General features: G+C 44.2%; 1 protein-coding gene across 17 annotated transcripts in view; it reads left to right on the forward strand.

The window, feature by feature from the left end:
- The window catches only part of KALRN (kalirin RhoGEF kinase), a 671,338-nt gene that overhangs the window by 552,506 nt on the left and 94,781 nt on the right, over positions 1-24,051 (forward strand). For 2 of the 17 annotated variants that reach the window (XM_088837650.1, XM_088837655.1), the window contains exon 1: positions 1,339-1,607. The exons of 12 other annotated variants lie outside the window; for them this stretch is intronic. In XM_088837650.1, the coding sequence (XP_088693776.1) occupies positions 1,523-1,607 (85 nt within the window). In that variant the 5' untranslated portion in view covers positions 1,339-1,522. Of the gene's footprint in view, positions 1-1,316; positions 1,608-24,051 lie in introns of those variants that run through there. 3 more of the 17 variants (XM_088837670.1, XM_088837645.1, XM_088837641.1) reach the window with 3 other exon arrangements.

Raw genomic sequence — 24,051 nt, forward strand, 5'->3', positions numbered from 1 at the left:
AACAGTGAGATTATTTAAAAACTTGCCAGGAGAAGTCATCAGGGAGGTGGTAGTGGTAGACCTTGAAGGTAGATTTTTACTTTGGGTTCTGTTCTTTCTATGGGGTAAAGATTTTTAGAATCTCTCTTTAGAGTTAAATCATCGGAGCCTCATCACCATTCATTCCTTCAGTTTCTTTCGATTTAAAAGAGGACCCTACCTTATAAGGTTTTTTGGTGTGATCGATGAGTTAATGTATAGGAGGCAAAGTTTTATCCTGTGGCTGTCTTTCTTCCAGGTGGGAATTGAGTGATCAAGCTTCTGTTTCATGTTCTTCTCACAAGCTTCCTTTAAAAAAAAAAAAAAATCTGATGATTGGGCTATCGCTGCCTTATGAGTGCTGTATGTTTCCAGAAATCCCTTCTCATACATCTGGACACAAAGGAATGGGAGAGATGTTTTGTGAGTGATAAACTCAGTGGTTCGTGGGAAGGTCCAGTTAGTGTGGTCCATGTGGGCTTCTGGGGGGCAGGGAGGTATGGTGGATATGAGCTTGACCTTGAAATATGAAAAGACTTAAAAAAAGGAAACAGCTAGAGATTTAAGTAAAGGAATAATAGACCCACTGGGTGTGGCTAGGGGAATGAATGAACATCTTCCACCACAAGTAAGGTCTGTGCAGTTTCTCTGTAGGCACTCACTCAAATCTCTTAAAAGCTACTTCATGGATAGGTCTTTTAAAAATCTCTTAGCAACCCTGTAATATGGGGATTATTTTTCCCTCCTATAATTTTTAAATGAAGAAACTGAAGATTAAAAAAGTTAAATGACTTGCCTAAGGTCAGACACCTAGTAGGGGACAAAACTTTGAACTTCAGTCTTACTGTTTGAAGTAACAACATTGCCGCCCCGGAGCCGATAAAAAGGTGAGGCACTATTATTGTTTAACCCTAAATGTTTAAAAGAAGGAAAGAAAAGAATAGGTGAAGGTATTTTCAACACAGAGGGGGCTGTCCATGTTCGGAGGCTGAGGAGAAGGAAGAGGGAAACCTGTTAGAGAAAAAGCACTATGGAGTCTGGAACCTTCTAAATTTGCTTCTTTCTAGCTTCATCAGGTTGTGTATTTTAAGCCGGAGCTGACCGTGGCGGCCTTTGAGGAGAGGAAGTTACACTGAAGGAAAAGCACCTGTGTTGTGCTGTGGGTTGTATACACTCGTCTCCTTGCATGCTCTGTGCGCTGGGTCAGAGCAGCGTTGCATAAGGCTCTGGGCCACGCTGCCTGTGGGACTAGGGCAAACAGCTGGACTTCGGGACTCCGCCCCCAGCCCCGCCCTCCCCGCCGGCCCCGCCTCTCCTCCCCAAGGTGGCTCAGGCGCCCAGAAAGTCGCAGCGGCGGCCGTGCGCGGTGCGGGACGGCCGGGAAGGAGAGCCGAGGTAGCGAGCCGCCTCCGGGGCCGCGGCGCCCGCCTAGGTGGCCCGCCGGCGGCGCTCCCACAAGTGCTGGGGTCCCGGGTCATGCCGGAGCGCTGGGGCCACCGGCAGCATGAAGGGCGGCGACCGTGCGTACACCCGAGGTCCCTCTTTTGGGTGGCTCTTTGCGAAGTGCTGCTGTTGCTTTCCGTGCAGAGGTGAGTGACTGTCGGCATTGGCACCTTCGTTTTAGGCAAAAACTGGACCGGCTGCATTGGGGAGAGGGGTGAGCTGTGGGCTGGGGGAAAATGGGGCTGGGGAGCGGAGCACAGCAGATGGACAGTTTGCTCCCAGCTGTGTTCTTGGCAGTTTCTGCGGCACTACGCGGTTCGCTCGCTCTCTGTCTCAGAGAGCTTCAGACTTGGATGCGGAGCTCCAGTTTGGGAACTCAAGTTACTAATCAGCGACTTTGGTTGTTGGGCGCCAGTCTGCAGGGGGGTGGGGCGCGGATACGGGGGTGGGGGGTGGGGAGAGGGCACTGGGAGCTCTGCGCTCCCCGTAGTGGCAGAGTCACACTTTCCTGCTCTCATTTACATATGGACCTCAGCCGCGGGTTAACAGATGACTCTTAGCTATAGGAATGTATTTGACACTTGTCTCTACACCAGGAACTATTTTTGCCAAGTGACAACTTTATTTGGGGACTGGAGCCGGCTTTTCTGTGCCTGGGCTTTGGCAGGCTCGCGTGGGTTTGCAGCCCTGGGCCAGAGTTTGGCTCATTAATTAACCAAGAACTCTCTATGTACCCAATTAGGACTGTATTTAATTATTATGCTAATTTTAATGTTGTCGAGCAGCCTTGCAGGAAGCAATTAATTTCCCCAAAATCAGCTTGCAAAAGGAGATGGTGAGAAGGATGACAGAAGGAAGGTTATCATTGTGCAGCCCATCCTGAAAAAGAATGGAGCCCTTCCTAGACAGAGTTAGTAGATGTTCCTAACACATTTCATGTCTCTTTAACACTTCAGCTCAGAGGGTCTGTGTCTATGTAGTTAGAAGTGAGAATATAGGCTCTCACTTGACGTTGGTCTTTTAAAAATTTTACCTGATGGTGTCTCACCTCCATCCCTGTTTGCGATGCCCCAGTCTCCATGCCCATCTTAACCTGATAAGGTCCCCATGGAACTCTCTGGGACTTACTGGTGAATAAACTTTATCCAAGTGACCACCATCCTATGTGCCCGCCCTACACACAGCTCTGACAAATTCTCCATCCTAAACAGATATAAGGCCACAAAAACTAATTAAATCTGAAGGACCTTTCCCCAAGTCATTACGGTTCATAATCTCAGTGTTAGATTCTCTCAGTCTCTGCATTTAATTAAAACAGTTTAGAACTGTGTAGTAGTTAACTCTAAAAATCAAAATTCAGAGGGAGAAAGAATTTTAGGAGGCCAGGGACCCTCACAAAAATCCAAGCCTGGCTCAGAACCATATTCAACCGTGGCTGGGAAAGAAGTGGGTATTAAAAGGGAGAGGAAGCCGGAAATGGCCAAAGGGAATCTGAGTGGGTGGGTTTTCGATGAAGGCTAGGCTGCTGTCCTGGTGCAGAGTTTCCAAGTAGGATTTCTAGGGAGTCCATTTCCTGTCCAAAGGCAAAATTTGGGAACTTGGGCGGTGCTTATCTAAAGGCCCTGCAGCTGCCTTCTTGAGTCCAGATGTGTGGCAGCCCAAGCTTCCTGACAGAGTAATTCTCCAGGGGTCTTTCAGCCTTCAATTTGTTTGTGAATTGCCCTGGCTGGCCCTCTGTGCTGTGATGCAAGGAGGGGGCAGGGAGCTCACTTGGGGCGCCTGCTGGGTCACCTCCTGCCTGCAGGACTGGCAAAGCAGTGGCTGCAGGCTCTGTGGCGTGGGGAAGGGGGTGTTGCTGCAGCCTGAGTGGAGGAGACTGTCTTAGCTGAAGACTGAGGGAAGCAAAAGTCCCGAGCAGTGAAAGCAGCTTAAAAGGGAAAAGGAGGATAACAAAGGTGGGTGCTTCTCCCCTGCTCCCATTTTACCCCTTACTCTTTCCTAGATCTAAAAGATATGAAGATGGGAACCTGGGGCTCAAATCTGAGGAGGATGGTGGTGCACGTGACTTAGCCACCCTTCAAAGAGCTTCTGGCGCCACTGGGCAGGGTGACAGTGTCTGAGGTGTTGGGTACTGCTTGAGGCTTCCTGCATCTGCTCTAACAGAAGAGAGAGCTCTGAGTCCCCACCCAGCCTATAGACATCTATCTGGAAGCCGACTGAAAATATACGGTGTTGTACTGAGCTTGAATGCATTGTCCAAAGCCCCAGAACTCAAGCTGCAACACAGAGAAGGACTCAGGAGAGTGTCCGAGGGGCTGACGGCAGGGCATCGCCAGGGACCTGCCTGGCCTCCCTTTTCCGTTAAACCAGTTTCTCTGGTTGTGAAGATGACTGTGAAGCTGTCAGAACCCATACTATGGTTCCTAAGTCAAGGGGCCCTGGATGATTGTGACTGGTTTCCAGTCCTGCATTCAAAGGATACCTCCTAAAGTCTGGGAAAAAAGGAACCAAGAGGAAGTGCAGTGTTTTGACACAAACCTAAGCTATCCTGGACTTGCTCTGGTGAATCCTCAGTTCAGTTTAGTTCAGTCGCTCAGTCGTGTCCGACTCTTTGCGACCCCATGATTCACAGCACATTCTCTGTCGATCCTGAGTGGTTGTAATTGTTAGAGTCAAAGTTAAGGATTTAGTGATGTCCCTGTGTGGCCTTTAAATATAGAGGGAGTGAGTGGAGCTTGTCTTTGGGTTTGGGAAAGTGAGGAAGGCAGCTGTCTGGTGGTCTTCTCTTCCAGTTTTTGTTTCTGTTGTGTATGAGTGTGACGGAGAGGTCTGATGAAAGATGATGTTCCTTCCCTACCTTGAAATTAGCGTTAAAGAACAGGAAAACTGAGAATTATTGGTAGAATGGAAATAGAGATGGGTGAGGAGAAAGAAGGAGAGCAAATAACACTTATAACCGCCTTTTTGGAAGTGAAAAATAGCCAAACATGAAATAACGGTGTGTGTGTGAAGAGTGATCAATCACTGATGCCGCGCCCTGTGGGAAGTTTCAGGATTGCTTTGGCTAGTTACACTTTCCTCTGCACCTAAAGAAGTGGGTCCATTCTGGATTGTTCTTTAATGATCTTAAGATTTTAAAAAGCAATTTGTTTCCAAGTGATGAACAGGATTTCAAGTCACCTGGAGGGTTGCTAAGTCCCCTGCTGTAGACTGGAATTTGTGACATCTTAGAAAACAGAGCCTGGAGATTTTTTAGACCTGAGTGGGTGGCAGTCAGTTTTAGAGGCTTTAGTTTTCTAGTCAACTTGTAATTAACCTTGGGTCTATGGACTACTGTCCCTTCTTGGAAATGTTTCCTGACTACTGCCCTCCTCTGTTTCTCCACAAGGTTCATGGCATTTATTCATACTTCCTTACTGCTGTATCATTGTCCTTGCAGCTGAAGTCCATGTGCCGCCACAGCTCCCCATTTAGTGAACAGTGACTGGTTCAGGAGACCATCTCAGAGGTGAAAAGAGGAAGGAGTGGTGACTTACCCAGGCTGAGTCAGTTCACAGGAGAGGTTCTGGGATTACATTCCCATGGCTCTCTCATCACAGGGTGGCGGGGGGCGGGTCTGGGTAAAGGCTATGGGGGTTTACAGGGCATTTGCAAGCCATCTTCATCTATAATTTCTTTTCTCCTCCCTACCTTTTCCCAGAATAACTGAGTAGGAACCTTATTCAAAACCTTGATTTGAATGTCCCTTCCCTGACTCATTTTATAAACTGAATTTAATGTGTGAAACCATGACAGCAAGTTTCTCTAGAAAGGTGTTGGTTACCTCAGAGAGGAACAGAAATGACCTTCACTTTGGTTTACTTTAGTTCACCTCCCAAAGGACAGAGAAGCCTTAGGACATTGAGGAATACATACCGTTTTCTTTCTTTATGTTCCAGGAAGTGCCTTTACCATTATGAAAATTGAATTGACCATTTAACATGTATGTTTTCCCGATACACCTCTTGGTTTTCTTTGCCTCTCAGGGATATACCTTAATCTGGGGAGAATTTCCAAACATACATACTGTCCCCAACCTAGATCTTATGCTTCTCTTCCCATCCCTGATTCTCTAACTCAGTTCAGTTCAGTTGCTCAGTCCTGTCCGATTCTTTGCGACCCCATGGACTGCAGCATGCCAGGCTTCCCTGTCCATCACCAACTTCTGGAGCCTTTCAGACTCATGTCCATTGCGTCGGTGATGACATCCAACCATCTCATCCTCTGTCATCCCCTTCTCCCGCCGTCAGTCTTTCCCAGCATCAGGGTCTTTTCCAATGAGTCAGTTCTTTGCATCAGGTGGCCAAAGTATTGGAGTTTCAGCTTCAGCTTCAGTCCTTCCAATGAATATTCAGGACTGATTTCCTTTAGGATTGACTGGTTTGATCTCCTTGCAGTCCGAGGGACTCTCAAGAGTCTTTTCCAATACCACAGGTCAAAAGCATCAATTCTTCAGTGCTCAGCTTTCTTTATAGTCCAACTCTCACATCCATACGTGGCTACTGGAAAAACCATAGCTTTGACTAGATGGACCTTTGTTGCTAAAGTAATGTCTCTGCTTTTTAATATGCTGTCTAGGTTGGTCATAGCTTTTCTTCCAAGGAGTAAGTGTCTTTTAATTTCGTGGCTGCAGTCACCATTTGCAGTGATTTTGGAGCCCAAAAAAATAAAGTCTCTAACTGTTTCCATTGTTTCCCCATCTATTTGCCATGAAGTGATGGGACCGGTTGCCATAATCTTAGTTTTCTGAATGTTTGATTCTCTAGTTAATAGTAATAGGGATATCAATTATTCCTGTTTTCCAGTCATAAAGTAGCCTAGTAGAAATAGGAATATATGGATTTGGTTGGGGTGGGGGAAATTGGAAATGGAAGCCAAATATCCTTCCTTTGGTACCACTATAGGTCCAATAATCACTGATCATGCTGTAAGCCTGTCACCACAGTGGTTTCATGTGCCACAAGTTGGTAAATCCTAGCCTGGCATGCTGCAGTTCATGGGGTCCCAAAGAGTCAGACATGACTGAGCGACTGAACTGAACCTGAGATAAAAAGATAACAGCTCAGAGTCTTGTGTTTTTTTGCAATGTGTGTGTAAGGGAGGAGGGATTCACTTCTGAGTCCAAACATTGTTGTGCTGCTGCTAAGTCACTTCAGTCGTGTCCAACTCTGTGCGACCCCATAGACGGCAGCCCACCAGGCTCTCCCATCCCTGGGATTCTCCAGGCAAGAACACTGAAGTGGGTTGCCATTTCCTTCTCCACCGCAGGAAAGTGAAACGTGAAAGTGAAGTCGCTCAGTCATGTCTGACTCTTAGCGACCCCAGGGACTGCAGCCCACCAGGCTCCTCCTTCCATGGGAGTTTCCAGGCAAGAGTACTGGAGTGCGGTGCCATTGCCTTCTCCAAACATTGTTGTAGGCCTGCCTTATTCTGGAGTAGTGCTTTTATATCTACTTAGTGAAGTTCTTCTTGAATCTTGATGCTTCTCTTCTGCCCTAAAAACACTCCCCATCCTTTTGATGCTGCTCCTTTTCAGTGAGTGTAAGTGGCTGAGTGACCTGCCCTTGCCTTCAGACCAAACCCCAGATTTTCCTTGCCCTTGAAAAAGCATGGATCTGACCTCTGAGAATGGCTTCTCAAACGGAAGGGGCTAGCTATTCATGGGACATTAGAACTAGAAGTAACTTCAGAGACTATTTAATAGATCTTTTTTTTTTTTTCTACAAGAAAAAACCGATTCAGCCGTTTAGTAGCGAGGTCAGACCTATAGCCCTTTCCCAGCACTCTTTTCACAACTGCGTTTTTCTCTTCCTGCCCATGCGATCGATTTCTCTTACTCTGGACAAAGACATCTGGGGTCAGTGTCTCTCTCAGTGAGAAGGGTAGAGGCTGACCCCAGGCTGGAACTTGGTTGTTGACTGTGGAATGATCTGTGGTTCCTGTGGGGTGACTGGAGTCATTGGGATCTGGACCTGCCTGGTCTGTTTTGAGCAGCTGTTCTGTCCCAGGACCACAGAAGCCTGAGCATCTCTGTCTCTCCCAGAGCAGTTTCTGCACGTTGTTCTTAGTAAATATTTGTCCATGTTTTTCCCTCTGGTTCAATTTAATTCCAAGGGTCCCTTTCCCCCGTTTTTCTTGTCTCCTTCCATGAAGTGTACGCTTTCAGGTGAAAATGAAGTAATGAAATGCATTCCTATCATTCCATTTTTAAACGTCACTGGTTTTCATGTAGCACACAGTGTTTTAATTCGTTTGACACATGTTTACATGCTGACTGCCTGCCAGCCCTGCACTGGATACTGGGGGAGAATGGATGGGAGTCATAATGGTGCTGACCCCATTGGGCTGTTATGGAGATTAGTTAAGAGAATGTATGTGAAGGACTTAGCTTACCACCAGGTATATAAAGTGCTTTAAAAAGGTTTCGCTCCTGACGGTAACAGTAATTGTAACTGTAATATTAGACATAGAACGCATACCCACGGGGCTCCCAGCTAAATACGTGGGGTCTTCTGGGTGAAAATGCTGCAAATATACCTTCCTAAGGAATTTAATGGTCTTGGTTCAAACCATTGCCAACTGTGCCTCACTGCTGTAGAGCTGCCACTGCAGGGAAAGAAAGCCTGTATCTGTAAGTATGATAGGCATTTCCTTCTTTTTTAAATTAAACCAATTAAAACTTTAAAAACATGACACTTCTAGTATTATAATCACTAGTTCCATAAAAGAACATTTGAGAGTAGGTACCGGCAAAATACCATAAGCATCCTTGAGTTATTCTTCTCTGAGGGATAACACAGTGTGTAAGAATTGGATTGTGATTACACCAGTATTGAAGTTTAGGTCCTGAGAACCTATGTTAAGTTAACAGACATCATTTCCTGCCAGCCCCTTGACTTTGGCTAACAATCCAGTGAAACATCTTTCTGATCCCATCAGCCAGCATTTGTTGCACATCCTTCATCTGCAAAGATTTGCAGGTCCTCTTCAGGCTGTTTTTGCCTAGGTAAAAATCATGACCTGCTCACCACAGCCCTTGAGGTTCTAGACATTTGTCTGAGGTTTGGCCAGTATCTTGTAGATTCCTTGTGGATGGGAGACATGGGTAGCTTGGTCTATTCAGTGACTAATGGAGCTCCTCTCTTGAGGTTGACATAACCTTCTGTGTTATACTTCCTGGAAGGAGGGGAGCCCTGGTTAAACACCTGTGAGGCAGCCAAGAGGCTGCCAGATTGACTTTTGCCAGATAAAGAGCAAAGATCAGAGTTACGGAACAAGTTCTTTCACATTTTTCTTACTTTCCTGGAGACCACAGTGAGGAAAGTGGCAAATTGAAAGGAAGGGAAACCCCCTTCTGATGCTTGGTTGAAACAGTACCTCATAAAACATCTCTGTATCCAAGAACCTGCTCTCCTTGGGGCGGGATTAGTTGTAGGCCTGTGTTTGGCCTCTTAGGGCACCTTGCATGTGCAGGCTCAGGACTGATCAAGAAGTCCCAATTTGTTCCCTTCCTCCGTTAGCATATCCATTATTGCTCCCAGGGAGAAAGGGATATTATCCTTCCCCATCCAAAAATGAACCAAGCCTAACTGTTCGTAAGAATTGCAAACACGCCACTTTGTGCAGATTTTGGATCTCAGCCTCACACCTGTGTGGTGCCTCCTCCTCCCCTCATCCTAAAAGAGAAGAGCTCCAAGAGTGGTTACCACTGGAGAACATATTGGAAATACAGATTCTTGGCCCTACTGATTCAAATTCCATTGATTAAAACCCAGCAGTCTGCGTTTTAACAAGCTCTCCAAAGGGCTTCATATTTTTGGTTTGTTCTTTTCTCTCCACCCTTCCTACCTTCCTCCTCCCTTTGTCCAGCTCCAGCAAGGGCATCTGTTACCTGCTTCCTGGGGATTTTGCTTCCTGGGGATTGAGAAGTGGGGAGGGGGGTCCTTCCCACTCACTGTTACTTCAGGGGGATGGGCTGGGAGGAGGAGTTGGCATTAAGACTCACGCACATCTTCTCTGAGCCCATTAGCCCCCAGGGGCGAAGAAGGGTAGTTATGGCATCCTTCTTCCCATTTAAGACTCCTTCACTTTTGTGATCATTTCCCTCAGACTCTTAATGGTAACTATGCTTAGTTAAGAAAAAAATCAGAAGTTAGGCAAACCAAAAGGCCATAAAAGTAAAACTTTGATAACATAATCCTAACTACCTAGAAACAACTACTTAACCATTTAATATATTCTTTTCTATGTGTTTGCTCCTTTTAAAATAAATGGGTTCATATTATATATATTCTGTTTTAAAACAAGATTTTGCTTAATCTTTGAAACATCTTCCCAAGTAGATGTATTTCCAGGATATTTTTATTGATTACAGAGAGTTTTGCCATAGACAAGACTTGAACCTGACAATTGTCAGGACTGATTTAATACAATGGCTAAAATTTGGTGGGAAGGGATGAGGAAGAGCCCTGGGTTAAGAAATAGGTCCTTCCAGAATCAGATTGTTCAGACAGATTATTGTGGCATTTCCATATCTCCACTCCCTATGTCACACCTTTCCTTTCCAAGGAGTACAGCCTGCCCCCTTCCCTCGTGAGGCCAGTATGCACAGGGCTGGAGCTGCAGGTTTTACCCACTCAGCCTTTTCTTGCTTACTTGGTATTAGGAATCTCCTCAATCCTGAGACTTCTAACTGTGTAGTTGCTTTCACCAGCAGGTCCAGAGATTTTTCTCTTTCTCTTTTTGAGACATGCCTCTGAAGAGATAGGTCATTTCAAAATTATTGTGATTGGGAAAGAGAGTCTTGATTTACTTTTTCCTGCCTGGGAAAGCATTTGAAAATACAGATAAATGATGATAAAATTCCGTTGCTTAGAGAGAGCCATGTTGAATATATCCTTTTAATCTTTTTTCCATGTGTGTATTTTTTTTCAGAAATATGATATAGTAGTGTTATAAGTTTTTTTCACGTAACATATTAAACAATTTTCATGACATTTTTGTGAATGCATCCAGTGATATGCCAGCTCATTTCAGATTGGGATTGTTCAATATTCAGGATTTTGAGAGTGGATGGTTAAGCTTGCGATCAGCCATAGTGGGAGTATTTATACTAAGAAGGTCACCAGACACTAAAAATCAAGATTTTTTGTTTTATTCAGAAACCTGTTTTATTAGCATAGCACTAGATGCTCATTTTATCATGTGTAAATATGGTTTGTTTTTATTTTCAACCTCCCTATTTTTGGTTGTTTCTAATTTTGCTAATATCAACAATATTATAATGACCATTCTTATAGTTAAGTTTTGACACAAACCTATAATTACTCTCTTAGGATAAATCCCATAAAGTGGAGGTCCTGAAAGAAATGACATCCCAAATATCAAGACTTAGTTGCCAGTTACCCCCAATTCTATACTCTTTGAAAGGAAGAGTGTACTGTTCTTTGCTTAAAGAGGATTTATGAGAAACATCCTCTGGGACCAGGAATTTCATGTCTCTCCTGTTGTTTACCTCTGTTTACATTTTCTGAATTAACTTAATTCTTTTTTTATAAGGAAATATGCTGGCTGAGAGCCTTTGTTTCTTAAGCTATGTACTGATAGGTATGGTGTAAAAAAATACACTTTGTGATGGTAATGGATTGAGAGGCAATATATCATAATGATTAAGAGCTTGGACTCTGGAGCCATAATGAATTTGAATCCCAGTTCTACCATTTACCTATGTGACTTTGTGCAAGTTACATAAACTCTGCCTCGGTTTCCTCATCTGAAAGATGGAAATCTAGTGAAATTTGATGATCATGAAATCTAGTCATGGAGATCTTACAAGGCTTAGATGGGCTGACATATGTTAATCACCTAGAACTGGCACATGGTGAGTGGTATGTAAGTGTTGGATTATTGTTAGCATTAATGAGTGTATAGATGTCTCTGTGGAACTGTGCTGTCATGGTCAAATGATTTCATTAGTTCCTTAATCATATGAGACATCGAGCTGAGCATATTTTGTATGCTTAGTCCCCAAATATTTGAGTACCATGTGGCAGGTATTAGACTAGCAACCGTAGAGAATTTAAGATGTTTCTATGCCCCTGAGGATCTTTTAGTTCAACTTGGGAGTGCTTGATAAGTATGAAACAGTAAATAGTGACCCCTCCAAAAAAACAAAGAAAATAGTTGCTGAAGACAATCAGAGGAAAGATGCTTCAAGGATCTGCCTGGTTTCTTACTAAAATAATTATGCAGAGGCTGATGGGAGCACAGTGGCCTGGGGATCTGAGAGGGCTTATCGGGAGATTTAGGGTTCTCTCTGGGCCTTACAGGTTTTTTTAAATTATTTTATTTATTTATTTTGGCTGTGCTGTGTCTTTGTTACTGGCTTCTCTCTAGTTATGGTTAACGGACTTCTCACAGGCTTCTCTTGTTGCAGAGCATAGGTTCTTTGGCACACGGGCTTCTGTAGTTATGGGCCCAGTAGTTCCCAGGCTCTAGAGCACAGGCTCGACAGTTGTCGGACATGGGCTTAGTTGCCCCATGGCATGTGGAATCTTCCCTGATCAGGAATGGAACCTGTGTCTCCTGCGTTGGCAGGCAGATTCTCCACTGAACCACCAGGGAAGCCCCCTCCAGGGGTTTTTAAAGGGCTGAGTAGATAGTGTGCTTAAAGCCAGCAGGGAAATGCAGTAGACCATAGAGGAGAGGTTAGACCTGTCTTCTCAAGTTATGCTAATTCTGTAGCCACCAGCCATATGTGGCTATTGAGGACTTGAAATGAGCCTGGTCCAAGTGGAGCTGTACTAAAGTGTAAATTACATGCCAGATTTAAAACATTTACTTCAAAAAATGTAAAATAGTTCAGTAATCTTTTTATTGATTACATATTGAAATGACCGTGTTTTGGACATATTGGGTTAAATATATGAAAATTAATTGTACCTGTTTGTTTTTACTTTTTACTGTGACAACTAGAAGATTTTAAATGATGTAAAATAATGCAATTTTATTTTTTATGTAATATAAAATACTTGGCTCATATTTGTGGCTTGCATTATATTTCCCTTGGATGGAGCTTTCTTGCATCTTATCGTCCATGATACACTGATGTGCCAAAGTAGAAAGGATATAAAATTAAAAATTTTCATCCCACTCCAGGGCCAATCCCAGCCCATTCCCTCAGTCCTCTGCGTAATTCCAGGAGGATAGCAGTCTCTCTGATGCTTGAAAGATGCCCACAGGCCTTCTCCACTGAAACCTTCAAGAAAAGCGGTTATACATTTTCCTTTCTGAGCCAACATAGTTTGTGAGGAAACAAGTCTGAGATCGCAATTCTCCTCAGAGAGCGCAGATTAGCCACCTTTTAGGAACAAAATGAGGGAAAGGCTTCAAAAGAACAGTGAACAGGAAGACCTACAGTGTGCTCCCAGCTCCCAACTCTCGAACGGACTTCACTCCAGTCCTGCATCCTCACGTGACATGAGAAGCGTGGCTGGCCTGTCCTCAGGATCTGAGGGATAAGATGGGCCTGTGTGGCAGGGTGAGGGGAGCCCACTGCTCTTGGGACTCAGATCCAGAGGAGACCTGACTAGGTGGGTGTGTGCAGCTCTTGGTTGAACTCAGGCAGGTTTCATTTTGCCATTGAGTTGAATGATGTTTGATGTTTGATTCATTCTGAGCATGATTTTTCATTCCATTTTTGTCCTTTCAGAGCTTCACTGAGTGCTTGACGGAGTGCAGCGTTATACAGATACTGGGGCCATCTCCCTGTTTGTGCAGGGAAAGTGTATATATAGCTCGCCTTGTTTGTATGGTGTCACAGATTGCTAGAATGTTATCGCATCACAGAACAAAAAGATCTCAGTTTTATCCTTGAGAAGAGCACTTTGAAAAAGATAAAGGACTTGCCGGAAGTCTTAGCTGGTACTGAGTAAAATAATATCATTCTGTTTGTACCATACTGCTTATACTTTTATAGAAAAGATAGTGGAATTGCTTCTCGGCCTTTTGGCTAAGACCAAGTGTAGAAAAGACAGTGAAATGTAGAATGAAAAAGTGAGTGTTAGTCGCTCAGTCATATCTGACTCTTTTTGACCCCTTGAACTGCCAGGCTTCTCTGTCCATGGAATTCTCTAGGCAAGAATACTGGAGTTGGGTTGCCATTCCTTCTTCAGGCATCTTCCTGACCCAGGGATCAAACACAGATCTCCTGCATTACAGGCGAATTCTTTACTGTCTGAGCCACTAGGGAAGCCCAAGAATAGTTCTGCTCTTTTGTTTGGGGGGAATGGAGAGGGTAGAAGCACTGAATCAAGTCTTTTGGGAGATCCAGCTCTTTGGAAGGAATCTAGGGGGGGAGGAGTCCCAATGAATGAGAAGTCACTCTTTGGTTCCTGAAACTATGCCCTTGCCACCTGCTCTAGATTTGCTCCCATTGGAATCTGCCCTGCCGTGGCCACTTGCATCTGGTATTTCTAAATGTCCAGAGGGGTCCTGGGGGAACTTTACAACTGTGAAGTCACAGCTGAATTCCCAGACACTGGAGCTGAGGGTTAGGTTCCACTCGTCCTGACCAAGTCAGGATCTGTTCCACTGGCCTGGGGTCTCCAGGTGAGGCCAGGTGATACTGGCGACCTTCTTTAGACATGTCATGGGGCCTTCCTATTACCTTCTAGGCCTGATGGAAGGTCAAGGTTGATCCAAAGCCAGGCCTGGGTAGCCTGCTCTTATCTAATCAGGGTCTCATGAAGTCCTCCCAAACAACCCAGGGAGGTCTGTGGCTGCCACAGTATTCTGGGGACCTTACTCAAAGTTTCCTGAGCTGGTCATCTCTGACTCCTCCAGAATTGGGGGATAATTGGAGATCACAGCCAGTGAACAGAGTGGACATAGCATTGCCCTTATAAATGTACAGTTTAGAGAGGACAGCAGATCTCTCTCACACACAGATCTTTCTAAGTGTTCTCAATAGATGCTATGAGAGTATCTGTTGGAGGGAGAGAGGAGGTGGTAAAAATTATACTAGGGCAATAGGGAACTTGTAGGAGAAACTGACATAAGTACCAAAAGTTTTGTTACTACCATTCTTCTGGTCCCTAAGTGTGTATCATTTGCATTCTGAGCCTCATTTAAGAGTCTTTTGCAAAAGTTTTGCTCACTATCATGGGAAAACACCAGAAAGTAAAGTAAAAGAGGCATAAAGCCAGATAGTTTTTGGAGGTCCCCTTACTTGACGCTGGCTTGCTTCAAGAGCTTATGTGCGATTCTTTGGTCCACAAGCACTGGGGAACCTGTACAGTGTCCACAAAGGATCACTGGTGAGGTCCTCACTTCCTAATTCATGACCTTAGTCCTAGGGAGCTGTCATGTTCCTCCATACTTTGAAACTGGGATCCAGAGAAAAGGGCTAAATCCCCACTCACCACTACCCACCCACCTTGGACTTCCCCACCCCTGCCCCTGGCTCTAGTTTCTGCTCTGGGGCGTTACCATCCACATCTGCCACCTCCTGTAGGGATACACCCCCCTCATGTGTGAGGACAGTTTTCAGCTTAGTCGGAGTGATCGTCTTCAGTAGTGTTGTAGACTTGACTCAACAACGTGCAGCACGTTGTACTCAATGACTTCTGAAACTCTTTCCAGTTCCCATTCCACAAAAGGGTTTTAAAAACAGACAATTCTACTTATTTACTTGGATTCTGTGTGAAAACAGAGAAGACCTCAGTAACCTTTTGAGTCTTTTCCAGTCTTTCTAATTTTTAAGTCCCTGTTTCTTTGTGCTTTGGTTTGGAAATTATACCCCCTTCCCAATTTAACTTATGTCTTGACCACCAAATAGTGCTTCCACTTGGAGTATAATCAGCCACCTCTCCCAGAGTGTCTGTGGATCTCCTCAAACAGCCAGCTTCCCAGCTCCTTCCCAGTGAGGTGGTCAGGTCTAAATTTAACTGTGACCTTCTGCCAGCAAATGCAAACTCGGGCTGCAAGAGCAAAACAGAGTTGATCTGTCCTCAAGGGTGTGTGCAAGGCTCCTCCAAAGGCCAGAGCAGCCTTGTGGGGAGAAGAGGAGGAGTTCAGGATAGGGAGAAGTATAGTCATCTCAAGTGATGATTGGCGTTTATCCAGGCTTGGCTGGGTCCCTGGAGAAAGTCAGCTAAATTCTCCACCCTCTTGGTTTCCTCCCATTGCAAAGAATCAGCAACATAACTCACCTGGATTTGCAATTACCATGGCTTCCTGCCAAGCATTATGTCACAGTTATGTGCTCACTCTTGCCTCTTATTCCAAAGTCACCAATCCTGGGTTCATGAGATACAATCTGTACATTGCAGTATATAGATTTCCACCCTGGTTTGGTTGTCTGGAGTGTATCTTTGTTGGGTTTGTATCTTTTTATGTATCAATGTGTACATATCTCAGAGACAGGACAGAGACATTGTCCATGATACTGAAATAGCTGTGCACATTTTTATACTAAAAATGTATAAATGCAAAGGATTGAAACTGGTTTAGTTTGTAAAATATTTCTTATTATAATTTAGTTACACCTCCAATTTGTGTTTATAGTCATGATTAGCAGCCTACACCATAAAATTTATACATACATATGTGACATTTTTAGAATGATATCAGATTGTGACTCAAATAGGGCAGTCTTATTTTTCTGTTTGATCTCTAACAAACAGGCAGGTCTGGAGAGGCTGCATGGAGTGTGATTTTCTGAAGTGCCCCAGCTTGTACTTGCGAGGAGAACCAGATCACAAAGCTTCCGGAGCTGTGATTCTAGTGCTTTGTAACGATGTCCAGTTAGTCTTACCAACAGGGACTTGACTCAGAAGGGAACATGGGCCATTTAGCTATCTTGTGCTCATCTGTCATTTTCTGTAAGTAAACAAGAAAGATTTTGAGGGCAATTCTCTTTTGAGCTCAGGTCTCTAAGGGAAGAGTGAGTTAGAGGGGTCAGACTGAGTTTCCATCCTGTCATTCAGTTCAGTTCAGTTCATTTCAGTCGCTCAGTCGTGTCCGACTCTTTGCGACCCCATGAATCGCAGCACGCCAGGCCTCCCTGTCCATCACCAACTCTGGGAGTTCACTCAAACTCACTTCCATCTAGTCAGTGATGCCATCCAGCCATTTCATTCTCTGTCATCCCCTTCTCCTCCTGCCCCCAATCCCTCCCAGCATCAGGGTCTTTTCCAGTGAGTCAGCTCTTCGCATGAGTTGGCCAAAGTATTGGAGCTCGTGTCATTAGAATTTACTAAACTACATTAGTCTAGTTGCTTCTTTATGCTAATTTTTTCATCTTTATACTTGGGAAAATACAGGTGTTTACTGGAGTGTATCTCCTAATATAGGCTTGGCTTTCTGGCGCATAGACTGCACTCTGTAAATGCTAGCTTATGAACAATCAGATTCTTTCTCATTATCAGATATTTCTGTGTCTTATAGGGCAGTAATTTGAGATGGACCATTAAGTGGGATGGAGGATTAGTGAACATTTTTCAAAGCTTTCCAGGAAAGCAGACCCGAAACTTATTAGACCTCTAATTAATGGCCTTTTTGCCCAATTTTTGATCCCTGGGAGTGTCCATTTTCAAAATAAGTTGCTGAACTGGTGGGTCCTAGGGCTGATTCAGGGTACCAGTTTTTCTTAAGAGGTATAAAGTTTTCCTCCCTACACCTGGAGGCCAGTGTGTTGGGTTCTTAAGCCTTTCTCAGTAGGTTATCTCCAACAACCTTTATACTTATTTGTTTAGTCTGTGCCATTATCCTGTATTCATGTCCAAAGTTGATCATCTTGGATGTGTTCCTTTAATTACTACAGTTATCTGCTGTGCTCTGGTACATACCTGATCTTCCTTTATGGCTCAGAAATATCCTCTCTGTCATCAGCAGCCAGTCAGAGCTTCTTGTATTCAGAAATCGCATTTATCACTTTTAAACAAAGAAACTTGACATTTTGGTTATTAAATATAGTATTGGTTAGATTTAGATTACTTTTACCAATAATGAAACTCACAGACCTTCGTGTTCAGTGAGAAAGAGGAAGTAAAAAGTCTCTAAAATTGATTTTCTTTGGGCCTATGTGGAGTCAGGCATGTGATCATCCTTGACTTAATCCCCATGGCCCAGAGAATAAAATATTCCAGTTATTTTAGGACCTAGCCCTGAGATGGGGGTGGGGCTGGAGATTGAGCAGGGACAGGGTTTCAACTCACAAAGCTGGGAAATCTGAGGTGCTCCTGTGAAGGGGAAAGAAAGAAGTGGGTGCTAGGGAGACAGCTAGCGGATATCCTCTCTGTTGACCTATAGGCCCCTTGGTCTAATGAGAAAGTGCAGTGAGTTTAAGGACAAGTCAAGTCCCTCTGCCTCCTCTGTTGGGCGTGCTCAGAGGACAGCACCAGCAGCTCTTCTGGAGAAGTAAGGTTGTGTGCAGGGGAGGCCTTGTGAAGAGGTTACATGGGGAGTGGGTCTTGAAGGGTCAGGAGAGATACTCTTCATCCAGGAAGCTGGGCAAAGGAAATAGCATGGGGAAAGAGGTAGGGTCCGGGAATGAAAGGGAGCATCTGTGGGAATGATTTACCAGGTGCTACTACAGCCTCCCCTTTGTGGTTCTCTGTGGAGTCAGCCTACACATTTCACATATGAGAAGACCGGGACTCAGACAGATGAAACAATTTTCCCAAGAGTATGTGTTAATAAATTGAGTCCTGGTTTCTTCTCATTGTTCTACTCTGTCTCCCACTTACCCTGCTGCTCGCCCAGCTTGATTCTGATCCTTGTATCAAATTCTATATTTTTTATTACTGTGCTGGAATTTGGTACAGCTCCATATTGTGTTCTGAAACTATGGGATAGGTTTGTAGTTCCAGAAGCAGCTTTTTCTTGCAGGGTATTTTATTTGCATATATAAACCCTGTGCTGCCAAAGCTCTTAACCTAAGTATTGCCTGGTACACACACACACACGCACACACGCGTGCACACACTGTTATACCCTAAATAGCAGAGGCCTAGAATGTTTGTCTACTTTTACTAACATCTGACTGTGATTATCTTTAACCACAGTCACTCTTGTTTGTCTCTTAAAATAGTATCAACTCTCTCAGGGAGTCTGTTTCTAGTCATCACAGCCCTCCCAGAACCCTGTGTGTTCCACCTGCCTTCTCCTGGTAGCAAGGGCAGCCTGTGATTGACTGTGATTAATTTCCTGCTCCCTTGTGTTGACACTCCTGAATTCTTCCATAGGGTTCACAGACCTCTCCTAGTGAGACCACTAGATTTCACCTCCAGAGCCCCCTGTTAATTTGAGTAACTGAAAGTGTAGCTCTCCCTGCAGTGTCCATCACCCCTTCTTCCTTCCTGAGCCTTTCTCTGCCCACCGGCCCTGAACTGTGCAGGGGTCGCCTCCCCCACAGGAGAGCTGCCTCCAGGCCCACCTGTGTCTGACCTGTGGGGTGGACCCAGCCGAGTTTTTTCTTTTAATTTGACTGCATTGGGTCTTACTTGTGGCACGTGGGATCTTCGTTGGGGTGTACGGACTCAGTAACTCCACAGTATGCAGGATCATAGTTTCCTGACCAGGGATCGAACCCACATCCCCTACATTGCAAGGAGGATTCTTAACCACTGGACTACCAGGGAAGTCCCAACCCACCCAGTTTTTGGAATGGAATATCCATCTCTGCTGTTCCTTGGCATAGATATTGAAAATGTGTATCCTGACGGTGGGATTCTGTCTCAGAGAAAGTCAGTATTCCCCTCTGCTAGCCTGTCAGATTCCTTTCCTTTAAAGTAAAAGTTGCCTCATTTGACTTTGAACTTGATGAGAGTTAGAGGGAAATACAGGTTGTTTTGGTTTTTTTTTACCTCATGGTTTCTATCTATGGATCACCCTCCTCCTAACCCTGCCCCATCCCCTGGAATAATACATCATACCAAGCTAGGAAAACCTGTTCTCAGATGGGGCCCGATGGTCTTCGAGCAGGTCTTTCTCACAGCATCGCCAGGAGAAGGCAGATGAACAACTTCAGCTCACACGTATGGTTCTGGGTGGTGTGCTCTGGACTGGGATCCTACTACTAAGAGATCTCTTTTCTGAAATAGTCAAGAGACAAATGGATGGCAAACACAAAAAACTCATGGTAAGGACAAAAAAAAAAACAGTCTTATCAAGATTGCTTTTCCATTTTTCAGGCTTTCTCTATGCTTTGAACAGTGTGTTCTCCAGAGTGGGAACATGGGGGTCACCCAGTGGGCTGTGGCAAGCCACTCCTGGTGCCACTGTTGGGCTCTATTGCTTGTCCTGAACCACAGAAGTTGTTTCTGCACAACCCTGTGATAGTAGAATTGAAAGGTGAGGCGCTTAATGGAAGAAAATAGGTTTGGGAGATGTAGTTTGCAAATGAGCTTATGAAGCCCTATAAATATTTTTTATGATCCTTACATTGTCCTACTAAATAGAATGGGTACTGTGCAATTTCCATTGTTTGGGGTTAAGAAGTAGTTCAGATTTTCCTCACTTGCAATTTGAACTAGAAATTTTAAAATTCATTTTTGTGTGTGCAGATAATAGGTGCATTAAGACATTTTCACTCTCACTTACACCGTGGTCCTTCATCCAAATGAGGCTCAAAACCCTAAGAGTGTAGATTTTAGAGTCCTGCATACCTACCCTAAATACTGACTCTGTCACTTAGCACCTCTGCAACCTGCCAGAAAGGATTTAACCTCTCTATGCCACATCCTTGGTATCAAATGGCCATCATAATAGCACCTATACATGTGCAGTGTTGCAAGCCTTACACAAGACTGGAAATAAAGCGATTAGAGTACTTGTCATGTTGTAAGATCTCAGTAGGAAACATACAGAATGTGAAGGTGGATGTTGGTGATGGTTGCACAACATTGTTGTACACTTACATGCTTAAAATGGTAGAGTTTATGTCAAGCAGGTCCCTAGACTATTTTTTCCACCTGCCCTTGTGGTTCTTGGGGTTGATGGGGGCAGGGTGGCAAGTGCAGCTTCTCCTTGTCCTGGCCCTACCTGACCTCTAACCTAGTCAGCCTTCTACCATATTCATGGCCACAGTCACTGAGGGGTTTGGATGGGACAGTACAGATGGCTCTTTGTGACCCACCCCACTGAACTGCAGTGACTACAGGTGCTGCATCAGTTTTTGACTCCCGGTTTCAGAGTTTCAGTAGCTTAGGGTTTGTTGGTTCGTATATTTAATAAAGATGTGTACTCACTCACAGGTGTCTTTCAGCCTCTGTGCTTCACCCGTATGTCAGAACATCCAAGAGCAGAGTGGCAGTTGGCCCCACCTCCACCGCTCCCTGCCCTTCCACCCCAGCTCTCCATCACACGTGACTGGGGTTCCCGCCTCCCCTGAACACACCCCCTCAGCATGTTATTCTTGCTACAGCTTCTAGCATCTCTCATGAGGCTTTACTGGAAATTCTACTTCTTGTTGACTTTAACCCTCTTTATCATCTCAGTGCCCTGCTGACTCATATTATCCCCATCACAAATAATTTAAACATTCTACTTATTATGTTCATGCATTGTAACTACTTATTGAACATAAATATATTGAAACTTAAAACAGATAAATAAAATCACATTTATTGGAGTGTTTGCATGGGGGAAATTATGATTTGGAGTAGTGACTATAATGTCCTCATATGGGCATTCCTAGGTCCTTAAACTTGGGCCTTCTGTGATATTTAGACTGGACTGTATCATCTCTTCAATGGGGAACCTTACTGTTGACATGTGACCCAGAGGAGCATGGAAACTGGTCCGAGAGTCAGAGCCTGAGCTCTGCTTCTCACGAGTCTGGCAAGCTTGGTGCCTGCACAGGGTGGGGCATGCACGGGGCATGAAGATACTCAGGCTGTGAGATGTGGGGTAAGGCTGCTACTTAATCTTTTCTCAAAGTCCTATCTGCTAAAAAAAGTCCATGATTTTGATTTATAAAATATGGAAGCTTATGAGATAAATAGAAAAATGTTCTTTTGAAGTTTGAAATATTTTTCCTGATGCTAGAGTAGGTAAGGGGACTTCCTTGGCAACCCAGTGGTTAGGACTCCACACTCCATTGCATGAAGAACTGGTTTGATCTCTGGTCGAGAATCTAAGATCTCACATGCTGCTCAGCATGGCCAAAAAAAAATTTTTTTTAATAGTAAGGTAAATTATGTGTTCAAATAACATTCTACATAAAAATTAATTCCAGATGGATTTCAGGCAAATTTAATAGACACTCTGAAGGAAGTTAAGAGAAACAATAGGCTGAGAGAAAATACTTGCAATCTACATATTACACAAAAGATTAATATCCAAAATGTATAAAGAGTTCTTAGAAATCAATAAGATAAAAGGCAACAACCCAATAGGAAAATGAGCCAAAGTAAAAAAGGAGAACTAAAAAAATAAACTTTTGGAAAAGATAGTAACAGTGGAAATCAGAGAAATACAAATAAAAATAAGAAATTTTAACCCTTCAGGTGAACAAAATTAATGGTAAGAATGGGGGAAATAGACAGTCATACACTGGTAGGAATATAAATTGATATAGTCTTTCTGGGGAGAAGGAAATGGCAACCCTCTCCAGTATTCTTGCCTAGAGAATCCCGTGGACAGAGGAGCCTGGTGGGCTGCTGTTCATAGGGTTGCACAGAGTCGGACACAACTGACGCGATTTACCAGCAGCAGCAGCAGTCTTTCTTGAGAGCCATTTCACAGCATCTTTAAACACTCAACATGTATATGTCTTTATTAATCTACTTATAGGAGTACGTCAGCAAATTTGGAAAACTTAGCAGTGGCCACAGGACTGGAAAAGGTCAGTTTTCATTCCAATCCCAAAGAAAGGCAATGCCAAAGAATGCTCAAACTACCGCACAATTGCACTCATCTCATACGCTAGTAAAGTAATGCTCAAAATTCTCCAAGCCTGGCTTCAGCAATATGTGAACTGTGAACTCCCAGATGTTCAAGCAGGTTTTAGACAAAGAGGAACCACATATCAAATTGCCAACATCGCTGGATCATCGAAAAAGCAAGAGAATTCCAGAAAAACGTCTATTTCTGCTTTATTGACTATGCCAGAGCCTTTGACTGTGTGGATCACAAGAAACTGTGGAAAATTCTGAAAGAGATGGGAATACCAGACCACCTGACCTGCCTCTTGAGAAACCTGTATGCAGGTCAGGAAGCAACAGTTAGAACTGGACATGGAACAACAGACTGGTTCCAAATAGGAAAAGGAGTGCGTCAAGGCTGTATATTGTCACCTTGCTTATTTAACTTCTATGCAGAGTACATCATGAGGAACGCTGGGCTGGAAGAAGCACAAGCTGGAATCAAGATTGCCGGGAGAAATATCAAGAACCTCAGATATGCAGATGACACCACCCTTATGGCAGAAAGTGAAGAGGAACTAAAACGCCTCTTGATGAAAGTGAAAGAGGAGAGTGAAAAAGTTGGCTTAAAGCTCAACATTCAGAAAACTAAGATCATGGCATCTGGTCCCATCACTTCATGGGAAATAGATGGAGAAACAGTGGAAACAGTGTCAGATTTTATTTCTTTGGGCTCCAAAATCACTGCGGATGCTGATTGCAGCCATGAAATTAAAAGACGCTTACTCCTTGGAAGGAAAGTTATGACCAGCCCAGATAGCATATTAAAAAGCGGAGACATTACTTTGCCAACCAAGGTCCGTCTAGTCAAGGCTATGGTTTTTCCCGTGGTCATGTATGGATGTGAGAGTTGGACTGTGAAGAAAGCTGATCGCCGAAGAATTAATGCTTTTGAACTGTGGTGCTGGAGAAGACTCTTGAGAGTCCCTTGGACTGCAAGGAGATCCAAGCAGTCCATTCTAAAGGAGATCAATCCTGGGTGTTCATTGGAAGGACTGATGCTAAAGCTGAAACTCCAATACTTAGGCCACCTCATGCGAAGAGTTGACTCACTGGAAAAGACTCTGATGCTGGGAAGGATTGGGGGCAGGAGGAGAAGGGGACGACAGAGAATGAGATGGCTGGATGGCATCACTGACTCGATGGACATGAGTTTGAGTGAACTCCGGGAGTTGGTGATGGACAGGGAGGCCTGGCGTGCAAAGAGTGGGACACGACTGAGTGGCTGAAGTGATGTGATTGTCTGGCAGCAGAGTCTTTGGGTCCTTTCTTGAAACATGAATGTGAATGTCCCTGCAGACTTGCACTCTCCGTGTTGCACTCTGTGCCTCTCTTGATTGTCCAATATCTGAGTTCTTCTCATGTTTATCTCTCCTGTTAATCCAAGGACATCTGAGGTTTGGCCTCTGCCCTGTATGAGTAAGCACTCTGTTCTCTAGCAACCCAGTGAGCACTTTGGATGTTTTTGCTGATAGAAGGGAAGTTGAAACACTACTAGTGTTATTAGTTGGAGATTCTGGGTGAAGGAGATACTTTGTACAAGATCTTGGCACTTTTCTCTAAATCTGAAATTATGTTTAAATAATTTTTTAAGAAATGACACCAATGGGATCATACTCGTGAA

The sequence above is a fragment of the Moschus berezovskii genome, chromosome 1 (genome assembly GCF_049115385.1).
Source record: "Moschus berezovskii isolate FMDL1 chromosome 1, NW_MosBer_1.0, whole genome shotgun sequence".
NCBI lineage: Eukaryota > Metazoa > Chordata > Mammalia > Artiodactyla > Moschidae > Moschus > Moschus berezovskii.